This window comes from Heterodontus francisci, chromosome 7, assembly GCF_036365525.1.
Source record: "Heterodontus francisci isolate sHetFra1 chromosome 7, sHetFra1.hap1, whole genome shotgun sequence".
Lineage (NCBI taxonomy): Eukaryota > Metazoa > Chordata > Chondrichthyes > Heterodontiformes > Heterodontidae > Heterodontus > Heterodontus francisci.
Genome location: NC_090377.1, coordinates 115,708,751 through 115,724,268, shown reverse-complemented (window position 1 = coordinate 115,724,268; position 15,518 = coordinate 115,708,751). Strand labels below are relative to the sequence as shown.

The 15,518-nt window shown below is 45.2% G+C and overlaps 1 protein-coding gene across 1 annotated transcript in view; it reads right to left on the bottom strand.

The window, feature by feature from the left end:
• The window catches only part of LOC137371780 (putative methyltransferase DDB_G0268948), a 33,589-nt gene extending 19,044 nt beyond the window's left edge, over nt 1–14,545 (bottom strand). The window contains exons 1-3 of the mRNA XM_068034643.1: nt 14,376–14,545; nt 7,229–7,406; nt 3,542–3,702 (exon numbers count right to left, since the gene is read on the bottom strand). Of these exons, the coding sequence (XP_067890744.1) occupies nt 3,542–3,702; nt 7,229–7,339 (272 nt within the window). The 5' untranslated portion in view covers nt 7,340–7,406; nt 14,376–14,545. The remainder of the gene's footprint in view (nt 1–3,541; nt 3,703–7,228; nt 7,407–14,375) is intronic.
• Between the last annotated feature and the right edge of the window lie 973 nt (nt 14,546–15,518).

Sequence of the window (15,518 nt, the reverse complement as noted above, 5' to 3'; positions counted from 1 at the left end):
TGAGTCCTGGACTTGTTTCTGCCTGGGATGGAGATGATCTTCTACAAGAGGTAAATATCTGGTAACATTCATCAGGTCCAGAGCCAGCTCCTGGATGAGCTTTGATCATCAAAGAAGCTCAGAGAGAAATTTCCTCCATGTTCCCCACTGAATTGCCTGGGTTTATCCGGTTCCTCAGCTCACCCAGGAAATCACATAGTTTTGGATGGGGTGGGGAGTGTATATATTGTGATGGACAAGTCATGGCAGTAATATGGGACAGGCTAGATAGACCAGCGAGTCTTTGCATGTCCACCATTGTTCACATTCTAATTGTGAACAAACCAATAAATTATACAGGATTAACATTTAATTTATAATCAATTTTTTTTGATTCATTCAGGGATGTGGGCGTCACTGACTAGGCCAGCATTTATTGCCCATTCCTAATTGCCCTTGAGAAGGTGGTGGTGAGCTGCCTTCTTGAACCACTGCAGTCCATGTGGTGACGGTACACCCACAGTGCCGTTAGTGAAGGAACGGCGATAAAGTTCCAAGTCAGGATGGTGTTTGACTTGGAGGGGAACTTGCAGATAGTGGTGTTCCCATGCATTTGCTCCCCTTGTCCTTCTAATTGGTAGAGGTCATGGGTTTGGAAGGTGCTGTCTCAGGAGCCTAGGTGCATTGCTGCAGAGCATCTTGTAGATGGTGCACACTGCTGCCACTGTGCATCGGTGGTGGAGGGAGTGAATATTTGTGGATGGAGTGCCAATCAAGCGGGCTGCTTTGTCCTGGATGGTGTCGAGCTTCTTGAGTGTTGTTGGAGCTGCACCCATCCAGGCAAGTAGAGAGTATTCCATCACACTGCTGACTTGTGCCTTGCGGATGGTGGACGGGCTTGGTGGAGTCAGGAGGTGAGTTACTCACCACAGGATTCCTAGCCTCTGACCTGCTCTTGTAGCCATAGTATTTATATCGCTACTCCAGTTCAGTTTCTGGTCAATGGTAGCCCCTTGGATGTTGATAGTGGGGGATTCAGTGATGGTAATGCCATTGAATATCAAGGGGAGATTAGATTCTCTAATTTTGCTAAACTGAGGAGTGATTTAGTGAAAGTGGACTGGAAACAGCTACTTGAAGGTAAACCTGTGTCAGAACAGTGGGAGGCATTCAAAGGGGAGATTCAAAGGGTTCAGGGTAAACATGTTTCCACAAAGAAAAAGGGTGAGGCGGCCAAATCTAGGGCCCCATGGATGTCAAGGAGCCTACAGGGTAAGATAAGGCAGAAAAGGAAAGCTTCTGTCCGACACCAAGAACTCAATACTACAGAAAGCCGAGAGGAGTATAGAAAGTGGAGGGGTGAAATCAAAAAGGAAATTAGGAAAGCAAAGAGAGGGCATGAAAGAATATTGGCAAGCAAAATCAAGGTGAACCCAAAGATATTTTATCAATATGTTAAGAGTCAGAGGATAACTAAGGAGAGAGTAGGGACCATAAAAGACCAAAAAGGTAACCTATGTGTAGAGGCGGAAGATATTGGTCTGGTTTTTAATGAATGCTTTGCGTCTGTCTTCACAAAAGAGGGGGACACTGCAGATCCGGTGGTCAAGGAGGAAGAGTGTGAATTATTGGATATGATAAACATAGGGAGCGAGGATGTATTAATGGGATTAGCATCCTTGAAAGTTGATAAATCACCAGGGCCAGATGAAATGCATCCTCGGCTGTTAAAAGAAGCAAGAGAGGAAATAGCAGAGGGTCTGACCATCATTTTCCAGTCCTCACTGGATACAGGTGTGATGCCGGAGGATTGGAGAACTGCTAACATTGTACCGATGTTTAAAAAGGGAGCGAAGGATAGATCAAATAATTACAAGCCAGACAGTCTAACCTCTTTAGTGGGCAAATTATTGGAATCTATTCTGAGAGACAAGATAAACTGTCACTTAGAAAGGCATAGTTTAATCAAGGATAGTCAGCATGGATTTGTTATGGGAAGATGACCAACTTGATCGAATTTTTTGAAGAAGTAACAAGGAAGATAGATGAGGGTAGTGCAGTTGATGTGGTCTACATGGATTTTAGCAAGGCTTTTAACAAGGTCCCACATGGCAAACTGGTTAAAAAAAAAATCTCATGGGATCCAGAGAAATGCAGCAAGGTGGATACAAAATTGGCTCAGTGGCAGGAAACAAAGGGTAATTATTGACGACTGTTTTAGCGACTGGAGGGCTGTTTCCAATGGTGTTCCGCACGGCTCAGTACAGGGTCCCCTCCTTTTTGTGGTGTATATTAACGATTTGGACATAAATGTTGGGGGCACGATCAAGAAATTTGTGGACGACACAAAGTTTGGCCGTGTGGGAGATAGCGAGGAGGATAGCTGCGGGCTGCAGAAGATATTGATGGTCTGGTCAAATGGGTAGAAAAGTGGCAAATGAAATTCAACTTGGAGAAGTGTGAGGTGATGCATTTAGGGAGGTCAAACAAGGAAAATGAATACACGATTAATGGGAAAATACTGAGAAGTATAGAGGAAGTGAGGGACCTTGGAGTGAATGTCCACAGATCCCTGAAGGTAGCAGGACAGGTTGGTAAGGTGGTTAAGAAGACAGATGGAATCCTTTCCTTTATTAACCGAGGTATAGAAGACAAGAGCAAGGAGGTTATGCTGGAACTGTATAACTCATTGGTTAGGCCACAACTTGAGTACTGTGTGCAGTTCTGGGCACCTCATTACAGATAAGATGTAATTGCACGAGAGAGGGTACAGAAGAGATTTTCGAGGATGTTGCCAGGTCTGGAAAAATGTACCTATGAGAAAAGATTAGGTAGGCTGGGGTTGTTCACCTTGGAACAGAGAAGGCTGTGGGATGATCTGATTGAAATGTACAAAATTTTGAGGGGCTTGGATAGAGTGGAGGTGAAGGGTCCATTCACCTTCGCAGAGCAGTCAGTGACGAGGGGGCATTGATTTAAAGTGATTGGTCGAAAGATTAGAGGGGAGATAAGGAAAAACCTTTTCACACAGAGCGTGGTGATGGTATGGAACTCACTGCCTGAAAGGGTGGTTGAGGCAGAGACCCTCAACTCGATCAAAAGGAGTCTGGATATGCACTTCAAGTCCCGTAAGCTGCAGTGCTACGGATCAAATGCGGGAAGGTGGGATTCGAACAGGTGGATCGTTTTTCGGCTGGCACAGACAGGATGGGCCAAGTGGCCTCATTCTGTGCCTTAAACTATCTGCGATTCTATGCTTGCTGATAATGGCAGCATTTTGACACAATGCTTTCAGTCAATGACCAATTATCACATCCAAATCCTTTTCCAAATTTCTCATGAAAACTCATTGCATCTGCATCCAAGATTCATATTTCCTGTTATCATCCATTAAGTTATATTAAAATGCATCAAGAATTTTCATGGTCACGAACTTTATTTGTCGAGATCACTCTGAATGCGATCGAACTACTGAAACTAAAATTGATCACCCTCAACAAAATGAGAAAGGCTGCAACTTTAGTTTTTGTGCTCTGTAAAATCTTCAGATTACTATGGTCACCTGTAAGAGACATTATCAGGTCTATCCAGTTTCTTGGCCTCTTCAATCTGAGCTCCACTCATATCAATTCCAACCACTTTTTCAAAGTAAGAAGCCAGTCCCCGGGAGCTCTGACCTGAGCCACATCCCACATCCACTGCCAGGCTGAAGGGCTTCCCCTTCTGAAAATGGAATCACATTTTAATCAAACACAAACCTCTTCACCCTCTGTCCCCCCAGAAATAACTGCGCTCAGTAATTCCATGTCCAATTATTATAACAGCACTTTATACAACTGCACATTCTAACTGCTTCTTGGGTCAAGTGATGGGACCAAGCAGTGGAAGGTGGGTGAGCATTAAGATTGTCAACTCTGGTTGGAGCTATTCCTGGAGGTGCCTTCAAGTACCCCACTTCAAACCTCCTGCCATTGGTCTGCCAACACACCCACAGCCAATCAGAAAGTCAACTGTCTCTTCATTACCCAATGGTCATCAGAAAGAGAACACGCTCCTCATTACCCGATTGACCAACGATCAAGAATCATCCAAACAGCCAGTTTTATTCCCATGTCCGATATTTTTACAATCAGTAAACAAAACTGTGTTCTGAATGCCCTATGACTTTTCTCCTGGGTTTGGAGGCAGTCCAGGAGATTTGTTGAGTGTTGACCCATACAAAGCACACCCCGAGTCGAGATTATTTTACTGACACATCCATCTCTTCACTATCACCACCATCTCCCCACCCCAGAAAAAAACTTGCGTTCAGTAATTCTGTGCCTGATAGCTTTATTGGAAAGCCTGCACATTGAGTTCCTAGAAATGGCAGAAACCATATAGTCCTCAACTGGAGACACAATAAAGGCAAGAAACCCCAAATTAATTAATCTAGTCACTCACTGTGATCTGTATAAGCAGAATTAACACTCACCTTTAACACAACAAAAAGACAGATTTAATTGGGTAGAAATTTAATTTTCCAGTGACTGACTGGTTGTTTGCTCTGGAGGTGTTAGGCCGCAGCCATATTAATGGTCTGGGCTTCACATTCCAAAAGAGCCTCCTGATACAGCTTGCCAGGAGGAGGAGTTATATCTGGTTCTTACGAAGCATTGCCAACCCTCCAGGATTGTCTTGCAGTCTCTGGAATTATGGAATGATTTTCCGGATACTGCTGCGAGAAACAGCCGGAGATAAAAATTGTAGGGCATCAAAGAAAAGGTTTGTATCTTTTCTCTTCTTCTAAACACTTCAGTTGATTGGTGACAAGTACACTGGAGTTGCGGAAAAGGCTGTTTGACTGGGGATGGGGCAGCTGGTGGTGGGTGATCATGTGATGAAATCTCTAGGAACATGTCCAAGCGGAGTTGTCGACCCTAGTTCTTACACCTGGACACCAGGAGAATTCCTGCTCTTTTTCCAAAAGTTTAAACAGAACAGGCTAATAGGACTTCATTATAACAGCATATCTGAAAGTCAGCACTTCTGACAGGGCAGCTCGCCCTCAGTACTGCGCTGAGGTTGTAAGCTCAAATCTGCAGTGAATTGTGAACCTGCCATCTTCTCACTCAGAGATGAGATCATTACCCCACGGTGAGAATACTACAACAATTCACATTTATATAGAGCCTTTAATGAAGTAAAACATCCCAAGCCATTTCTCAGGAACCACATGAAGAAAATGTGGGATAAATGACTGACAGTGTGGTCAAAGAGGTAGATTTTAAGGAGCGTCTTCAAGGAGGAAAGTTGGGGAGGTTTAGGGAGAGAATTCCAGAACTTAGGGATTTGGCAGGTGAAGGCACGGCCGCCAGTAGTGGAGTGCCTAAAATTGAGAATGAACAAGACGTCAGAATTGAAATTTGAAAACCAGGATCAAGGAGTTGCCGGACCTGGATGATGGGTGAGTGGCTCTTGGTGTGAGTTAGGACACAGACAGCAGAATATTGGATGAGTTCAAGTTTCCGGAGTGTAGAATGTGAGAAGCCAGCCAGGAGGGTGTTGGAAAGTCAAGTCTAGAGGTTACAAAGACATGGATGAGGGTTTCAGCAGCAGATGAGTTGAGGCAGGAGTGGAGCTGGACAATGTTATGGAGGTGGAAGTAGGTGGTGTTGGTGATGGCGAACTACCCAGTGGTGAGAGGACTGGTAACAATCAAGTTGACATTGGAAAAAGTATCCCCAACATTTAACTATTAAATTCTGAAAATTACTAAGGTTTCATTTCACAGATTTCCATGTATTTTACACTTAACTATAAATCCCAGTCACTGCTGGAAAATATTTAAAGGCAATATCACACTTCAAAAGTATTTAGACAAATCAAAGTGTAACAGATTGGCCACTAGAGAAGAAACATAGACTTATCGTAGAATCATAGAATAGTTACAACACAGAAGGAGGCCATTTGGCCCATCGTATCCTTGCCAGCTCTCTGCAAGAGCAACTCACCAAGTCCCACTCCCTGCCCTTTTCCCCATACCCCTGCAAAATTTCTCTTTGGATAATTATCCAATTCCCTTTTGAAAGGCTCGATTGAAGCTGCCTCCACCAAACTCTCAGGCAGTGCATTCCAGATTCTAACCACTCACTGCTTAAAAAAGTTTTTCCACGTCGCCTTTAGTTCTTTTGCCATTCACCTTAAATCGATGTCCTCTAGTCCTTGACCCTTTCACCAAAAGAAACAGTTTCTCCCTATCTCCTCTGTCCAAACCCTCTCATGATTTTGAAAAACTCTATCAAATCTTCTCTTAACCTGTTCTCGAAGGAGAACAACCCCAGCTTCTCCTATCAATCCACGTAACTGAGGTCCCTTAGCCCTGGAAATATTCTAGTTAATCTTTTCTGCACCCCCTTTAAAGCCTTCACATCCTTCCTAAAGTGTGGTGTCCAGAAATGTACAAAATTCTCCAATTGAGGGCAAACAGGTGTATTATAAAGGTTCACCATTAACATCTTTGCTTTTGTACTCTATGCCTCTATTTCTAAAGCCCAGGATCCTGTATGCCTTTTTAAACACTTTCTCAACCTGTCCTGCCACCGTCAATGATTTGTGCACATATACCCCCAGGTCCCACGGCTCCTGCACCCCCTTTAGATAGCCACCCTTCATTTTTATATTACCTCTCTTTGTTCTTGCGACCAAAACGAATTACCTGACACTTCTCTGCATTAAATTTCATCTGTCATGTGTCCACCCTATACACCAGCCTGTCTATGTCCTCTTGAAGTTTAACACTATCCTCCTCGCTGTCCACTATACTTTCAAGTTTTGTGTCATCTGCAGATTTTGAAATTGTACCCTGCACACCCAAGTACATTTCTTTATCCAGTCTTTTGCAATCTCAGGATGTCTCAAAATGCTTTACAGTAACAGCCAATTTGTGCACAGCAAGCTCCCACAAGCAGCAATGTGATAATGACCAGATAATCTGTTTTTGTGATGTTGATTGAGGATAAATGTTGGTCAGGACACCGGGGACAACTCCCCTCCTCTTCTTCGAAATAGTGCCATGGGATCTTTTACATTTACCTGAGGGCAGACAGGGCCTCAGTTTAACATCTCATCTGAAAGGCAATAGTGCACACTGCCTCGGTACTGCATTGGGAATGTCAGTCAGGATTACGTGTTCATGTCTCTGGACTGGGACTTGAACTCCTGACCGTCTGACCCAGAACGCTGATTTTTGGATCGGCCACATTCTCACCTTTCTCTGCAGATAGTTGAGGATGAGATTGTTGATTTCAGCAGGTGAAGGAAGCCTGAATTTCTGATACAAGGCAGCGAATTCCTGCTCCTCAAAAAAACATCTCGCCATGTTGGTGTCTAATCGAGCAACTGGACCTCTGCCAGAATGAAAGCAAAATACTGCAGATGCTGGAAATCTGAAATAAAAACAGAAAGTGCAGGAAATACTCAACAGATCAGGCTGCAGCTCTGGAAAGAGAAACAGAGATAACGTTTCAGGTCTGTGATCTTTCATCAGAAAGGCTCTGGCTTTTAAACTTGTTTCATGAGAGGTTACACGTCTACAGGTCTGGCCAGCAGCTGGGCACTTCTATCCTTGGCCCCTCTTTCTCTGTTCCACTGTTTACATCGCCCTGGCGCCAACAGTAGGTGTATTTCAGGACTAACTACAAGTGAATAGCTAATTTAAAGTTACCTGGGACTCCTTGCCAATCCCCAAACCCTGACCTCTGACCCTGCCCACTGCACATCTCCCAGTCCTGCACACTCTTTGCTAAAATGTGTGTTCCAAATTCCGGGACTCTGCCGCCAAAACACTGCTACTCCACTGACCACACGAAGACTGAACTCCTGCCATTCTGATCTGCTGTTTAGTTGCTTACATTTTAAGGCAACTTTTTCCGGCCCACAGTCCGTGTTGGCCATAATTCCACAGTATACCCCAGGGTCCCTCACATTATATCCTGATCCCTCACAATGTACCCTAGTTATCTAGATGTATCACATGTGAAGCAGGATGGAATAAATCTGCTTGGATTTATGACATAACTCACAATTTGGGAGTTTTGGTTCTTTGTACAGCCTAATAACCTTGTTTTCCACAGCCCGAATGGGTTTTTCTGCCATCTAGCTGAAGGACATTGCTGTATTCGGGGCAGTACCAACAATACTCTGAATCTTAAAATCCACCAGGACCTGAACACACCCATCACTCACCAGTGACAGGAAAGAACATTAAGCCCCAAAGTGAACAAGCCCAGCTTCCAATCACAAGCTCCGTGTTGTGCTGGAATTGAGCTCAAATAATAAAACATGTCAGTGATAACGTTCAACTTTGACATAGTGGAAAGATTGACGGCTTTGGAATCGACCAATCACCAGGCACCGCCCACCACTTTCCCTTCAGTCGAAGGCAACGGGGTGATTTCCCAGGCAGGAAGCTGGAGATGTGGGGAAGGGGAGAAGAGAATGGGTAGCGATGAGAGGGGAAGGTGCAGGGGAACGGGGAGGGGTAAGAGGGGGTGGTGCAGAGAATGCGGGAGGGAGTGGGAATGGGAAGAGGGAGACGTGGAATTATGGGAAAGGGGGGCTGCAGGGAGGTGGATGAATTGGCCCTTTAGATATTGGAGTTGAGATCGCACCATGCGGGTCCTCTTCACACCCACTGCCACACAATCAACGCCAAAATAATAGTGAGCTGGCTGTGTTGAAATGCCGCTGACAGATGCACTGAGTTAACTTCCGCCTCCCTCACTCAATGTCAAAGCCCAACGTGCCTCTGAGTTAGTCTCATTATGATTGTCTGAATGGCCTTTTCTCATTCCACATTTTATAGACATATTGAACAGCTCAGTCACAACTCTCATCACAATGAACCACGGTACACCAACACCATTAAAAATTAACTTTATATTGTAAACGCAGTCAAAAATTAAAATAAAACATTTAAAGCATTGAGTTAAATGTGCTGGGTTTCTAAAAGTTGTTTGGAACACAACTGTTATGAGCTCGCAGGACAACAGTTTGGTGTGTACTGTGTCTTTAATGAAACTGCTTGTGATGGCTGCCTGCAGTCAGAGTGTCTCATGGTGGAAGTCACATGACTACTGCAAGCCAGGAGGCACATTAGTACAGTATTGCATTTCTATCCCAAACATCCCCCTTGTCATACAAAGAAAAGTGCATGCATTATCATTGACATTGTGAGTTGTCAAGTTACCCACAATGCACACAACGTTCTCATGCATTAGTAGTTTGTAATTCTTGTCAGACTCTGCACAGGCATTGCACACATAGTCATTAAATTGTGCTTGTCTCTTAATAGTGCGCGTGCACGTTATCGTTGGTTGTTCATCTGGTTGATTTTCCTTCTCCGGCAAGTGTCGTTCCCTTGTCACTTGTTGCCATGGTAACTGTTGCTGTTCCGTATCCATTGTTGGGGTGCTGTGGACCTCTGGAGCTGATGGTTGTTCTGGGTCTGTGCAGTTGGTGAGTTCTCACCTTCCTGATATGCCGCCTGCTGTGACGGAACAGCTTCTCCAATTGTACGTGTGTGCCTGTGCTTGCGACAGTATACCTGGACGTTCACTTCCACCGCATACAATTGAGGTGACAACTGCTCTACGCAGGTCCCAAGTTGCCAGTTGGGCTGACTCTTGTTGAGAGTATTGAAGGTTTGTACTCTTACTGGCTCTCCAATGCTCATTTCTGGCAATGTTTTGGTAGTTCTGTCAACGTGAAATTTGACTTTCTGCCATTTCACCTTGTTATTGTCACTCACACCTGTTACTAGTTCTGGCTTCAGTAGCTTTTTTACAATTGGAAGAGTAGTTTGGGTGCGGCGTGACATTAGTCTTTGTACTGGACTACTTTCCATGTCTTCAGTAGGTGTGTTTCACCACTAGAGAATTCCCTTGTACACATCTGTGCCAGATTTGCTCAATTCCTTTATGATTCCTTTGGCGATTTTCACTGCCACCTCAGCCTTTCCATTTGACCGGGGATAGTGTGGTGAGGAAGGATGGTGTTGGATTTCCCAATCCTTTTTGAAGTGGCTAAATTCTTCACTCGTGAACTGAGGGCCATTGTCTGTCAAAACTATGTCTGGAATACCGTAACGACTGAAGTGTGCTTTCAGGTAATCTATAATCTCACCGGTAGTCATTGAAGTCAGCTGGTTTACAGTGACAAGATAATTAGTTCCTGCGAGAGTGAAGATGTCTACTCCCAGCTTCATCCATGGTCTGTCTGGGATGTCATGTGCCATCAGCGACTCTTTAGTTTGCTTAGCTTGGTACTCGTTACACTCACTGCCCTGGCTGATGTGGTCCTTGATTTTATTGCTCATGTTTGGCCAGTAGAGCACTTCTCTCACCTTCCTCAGACTCAACTCAATTCCTTGGTTGCTTGCATGATGCGCTTTAGCATCTCTCCTCTCAACTCCTTTGGGATAATGACTCTATTTCCTTTGTGCACAATGCCATATTGGGTTGTCAATTCATCTCTGTGAGCCCAATACACTGCTGTGATCACAGGAGTGTCCTTGTTGCTGTCAGGTCATCCTTTCATCACAATTTCTTGCAACACTTGGAGAGTTGGATCTTGTTGGGTAGTTCGCTTGATTTGAACAAGGTGCATGTCAGTCAGATTCAATGTCTCTGCTGGGTTGATGACTTCCCGATCATGTCGAGCTGCAGCTTCATGTTGGATCTGGAAGATTTCACACTTTGTTGTAGCATCCTCTGTACTCATAGGGAGAGCAGCTCTCGACAGCATGTCAGTGATGTACATCTGTTTCCCTTGCTTGTATGTCACTTCCAGATAGTATCTTTGTAAACGGAGTAACATCCTTTGCAGACGCTTTGAAGCAGATAGTAACGGCTTGAGGAAAATGCTTTGAAGTGGCCTGTGGTTGGACTTGACTGTCACTTTGTCTCTTCCAAGTCGCAATTGATGAGAATGTTTACAAGCAAAGACAATGGCCAGGCACTCTTTCTCGATCTGAGCATAGCATCGTTCCGTTTGCATTAACGTCCTGGATACAAATGGAACCGATTGTTCTTGCTGCATTAGGGTTGCTCCAAGTCCTGTCTCGCTGGCGTCACACTGCACTGTAACTTCATCTTTTACATCATAGTATTTCAGCACTGGCTTTGCAGTCACTAGTTGCTTGATTTTAGTGAACACTGCTTCTTGTTCTGTGCCCCAATACCACTGCACATCCTTGGCAGTGAGTTGCTGTAATGGTTCACACTCCGATGACAAATTGGGCAAAGATTTGGCTAAATAGTTGACGAATCCAACAAATCGTTGCATTGCTTTTACATCTGTTGTTCATCGCATCGCTGCTCCTGCTCTCATCTTTTCAGGATCTGGGCAAAGACCTTTTTCTGTCAGTACATGACCTATGTACTTGACTTTGGGCATCTTTAATTGCAATTTTTTTTTTTCAGCTTCCGGTTCATCTGGCGAGCTCTGTCCCTCAGTCGCACTAGATTTTGATCATGGTCAGCAATGTCTTCTTCCATTGAGTCTCCACATCCATAAACTATCAGATCATCCACTCTCACTTCCACTCTGGGAAGATCACTATCTCATGTTTTCTGTGTTGAATCTGCTCTGGGGCCATGGAAATGCCAAACGGCATGTGCAACCATCGGTATCTCCCGAACGGTATCCAGAATGTAGTTAGAAAGCTGCTGCTTTCATCCAACTTCACTTGCCAGTAACCATCCTTCGTATCTAGGGTAGTGAAGATTTTTGCCAATGGTTGGTATGGGTGAGTGAGATCTCTTCAGAGTTTTATTTAGATCCTTTGGGTCAATGCATACTCTCAGTTTTCCCGGTTGTTTCACTGTTACCATGCTGCTAATTTCATTCTGTCGGGGTTGTCACTTTCTTGATTACTCCCTTCTTTTCCAGCTCTTCTATCTTGTCTTTCAGGCTGGCCTTGAGGGCAGCTGACCTTTCCTCAGCAGATGCTGAATTGGACTTACCCTCTCATCGACTTCACGATGATGTTCTCCTGGAAGACATCCTAGACCTGTAAATACATCATTGTACTCCTCTAGGATCTCTTCCGTGGTCAATGGTTTAGTGCGCTGTGGCACGTTGCAAATCTCTTTTGTGCATTGAGGGTTACCAGTCCAAGCTTTAGACTTGCTGCGGCTGAGATGAGTGGCTTTTGCTTGCCGTCTATGATCTGGAACTCCAGCTCTTAATTCTAGTCATTGCATTGGGCTCTCAGAGTAATTTGTCTTCTCGGCACTAGTTTGGTGCCATCATATAGCCTCAAACATACTTTTGATGATTTCATTTTTGGATCGCCATGTTGAGCTACTTCGCAGAGGTCTGTGAAGATCATGATGTTGCATGATGCACCGGTGTCTATCTGGCACTTTATGTTGACTTGATATTCTCCTTCTGCAGTCATCATTCCAACAGTCACAAACCATTCATCACCTATCAATCTGACTGAACCAACCTGTTGGATGGTGTCTAGTGATTTGTCAGAATCATCAGCTGACATCCCTCCAGTGGCCATCCGTACCTGTTTGTTGTACTTCCTTCCAACCAAACATTTGTGTGTCGAATGATTCAGCTTCTTGCAGTGAGAACACTGCTCTCCCCACACTAAACATGCCTTCTTTTCCTGTGCGTGATCCCCTCAGCAGTATTTGAATCCTGCCCTTTGTCTGTGATCTTTCTGCCCTTTCGGCCTGGAATGTCTATCAGCATAATGCAAGGCCTGGTCTGTTCTGCCATGAATATGGTACAGCTGCTGATTTACAACCTCACCACTTCTGCACATGTCAATCGCTTTCCTGATAGTCAGTTTGTCTTCTCTCAGTAGACGTGCTCTCACTGAGGGATCTCTTATGCCTAATACAATCTTGTCTTTAATTAGACCATCTTTTACAGTGCAAATTCACAGGATTCTGCGAGCTGTGTTAATGCAGTCACATACTGATCAATGGACTCTTTTTCACCTTGGGCTCTAATATTGAACACATACTGTTCAGAGGTTATGTTCACTTGGGGTTCAAAGTGTGACTTCAAGGTGTTCAAACTTTCAGATGTCTGTTTTTTAATGCTCTTCGGAGAGATTTAGGGGTGGAATACACTTTGTAACAGCCTCTCCCCAACAGTAATAAAAGTGTAGCTACTTGTAGCTGCTCTGGTTTGCTAATTAATTTTGTTGTAATTTCATAATTTTGCCATTGCGAGTGGAAAAACTGCCAGTTCTGCTTCATACCACCTTTCATTTCGACTGGCACAGGCAGAGGAAACATTTGCAGCCAATTTCATACCCTGTGCTTTCAGCTGTTTCTCTATTCCTTTTCTGTGGCTTCCTGTAGCTTTTAGCAGCTTTTAGCAGTTGTGACCATTCCTGTGACCTTGGTTCTGTAGCTGTGCTTCTAAACAGCTCTTCAACACTCACTCTCAGCTCCACTCTGACACCATGTTATGAGCTCACAGGATAACAGTCTGGTGTGTACTGTGTCTTTAATGAAACTGCTTGTGATGGCTGCCTGCAGTCAGAGTGCCTCATGGTAGAGGTCACATGACTACGTCAAGCCAGGAGGCACATGAGTACGGTATCGCATTTCTATCCCAAACAGCAACTTACTAGAGCTGCTAACAGTGCAGTTTAGAATTAGAGAAGATTGCATCAATTAAACGTGATCCATCATGATAATTGCTAAGCGAGTGTTTTCAGATTCTTACCAAAATGCTACACAGTCTCTGAACGGAGGAAGGCGGGTGTGGAGTACTGCGTTGCCGGGCAACGAGCCGGTTCCCCGACTCCATCCCACCCACTGGGCCATTTTCCAGGCGGCAGAAAGGGGTGGGTGAGGCCCTCCTACAAGCGGCAGGGAGCCGATTCAACTTGTCAAGGGAAAAGCAAAATACTGCGAATGCTGGTAATCTGAAAGAACAGAAAGTGCTGGAAATACTCAGCAGGTTCTGATGAAAGGACACAGACATGAAATGTTCACTGTTTCTCTTTCCACAGATGGTGCCAGAACTGCTGAGTATTTCCAGCACTTTGTCTTTTTATTTCAACTAGTTAAGGGCCGACTAAGGCCGATTGTCAGAGGCCAACTGGATTTTTCCAGTGGGCCTTCAGGTCCCAGAGGCGCTGGGAAGAGGCCAGCTACCTGGGAGCAGCCTCCCAGCAGCAGACCAATGGACCAGTGCTCCCGGCAAGCTCAGAGGCCCGCCCCCTCCCCCCACCCCCAGCCTACTTGACTTCAGTTACAGCTGCGGGCCGCCATGTGGACAGGGTGCCCCTTCCCACAATGGTGAGGCCAGTTTTGATTTTACATTTGAAACAGTTGGAGAGAGGCCACCTCCATCTTGGGGCAACCTCTCCCTTAACTTACCTGCAAAGGCACTTTGGGAGTTGTTGTTCTTTGTGCAGACAAATAACCTGGTTCTCCACAGCCCAAACCCTCTTCGTCTTCTGTCATCTAGCGAGACAGCAATCTGGTATAAGGAGCAGTACAAACAATGCTCTGAACCTTAAAATCTGCCTGGACTTGAACACATCCATCACTCACCAGTAACAGGAAAGAACATCAGGTGACAAATTCAACAAGCCCAGCTTCCAATCACAAGCTCCATGTGGTGTTGGAATTTAGTCCACCCTGTCAAACCTGAACATTAATGACCTGAAGTGTTTTATTATTCACAAGCTTGGCAATCGACCAAACGTCAAAACCAGGCCTCACTGTCCTTTCAATCCTTTCCAAATTAATTCCTGTACGGGAAGCTGGATGATATGGAGATGGGGATGGAGAGGAGCTTGGGTGAGGGGTGGGCAGGAGTGGCAGTGGAGGGATGGCGGGGGGTCCACAGGGAGGTGCATGAGGGGATGGGGGAAAGGAGGAGGGGGTGGAGGGGGGAAAGGAGGAGTGGAATGGGGAGATGGGGGAGGAGAGGTCAGGAGCGGAGAGGTCAGGAGGGGTGCTAGGAGGAGGGAGTAGTGGGATGAAAGGGAGGAGGGGAGAAGATGAGGGGGGAGGAGGAGGGGAGGATGGAGGAGGAGAAAGTGAGGATGCAGGAGCGAGGGGTTCAGAGAGGAGAGAGGAAGCAGGGAGGAAGTGGGACTGGCATCGGGGGAGAAAGAAGGGAGGGTCGAGGGAGGTGCAGGGAGGGGAAGAGTGAGGTTACCTGGCATAAATGCAAGTGGGCCAAATGGCACCATAACATCATAAGACACTTTGTCAGGCAAAGTTTTAAACATGTCTTGAAGTGTTTCAGTCATTTTGTACTTTAACCCAGTGCTGGATTTTTTTTCCTTGCAGCTTGAGACCACCAATCAATTTCGTCCTGCATCCCTGTTGTTCCAGCTCATCCAACCTGGCCCACAATTCCTCCTCAGTTAGGATACTTGAATTGCAGTCACCACCACCATCACACCCTCCAAATCTGTCACAAATACCTTCTTGGACTTAGGGTTTTCCTTTGGCTTATGAGCTTTTCTGTGTCTCCCTTCAGAATTTAAATCTTTAATTTCTAGGTCT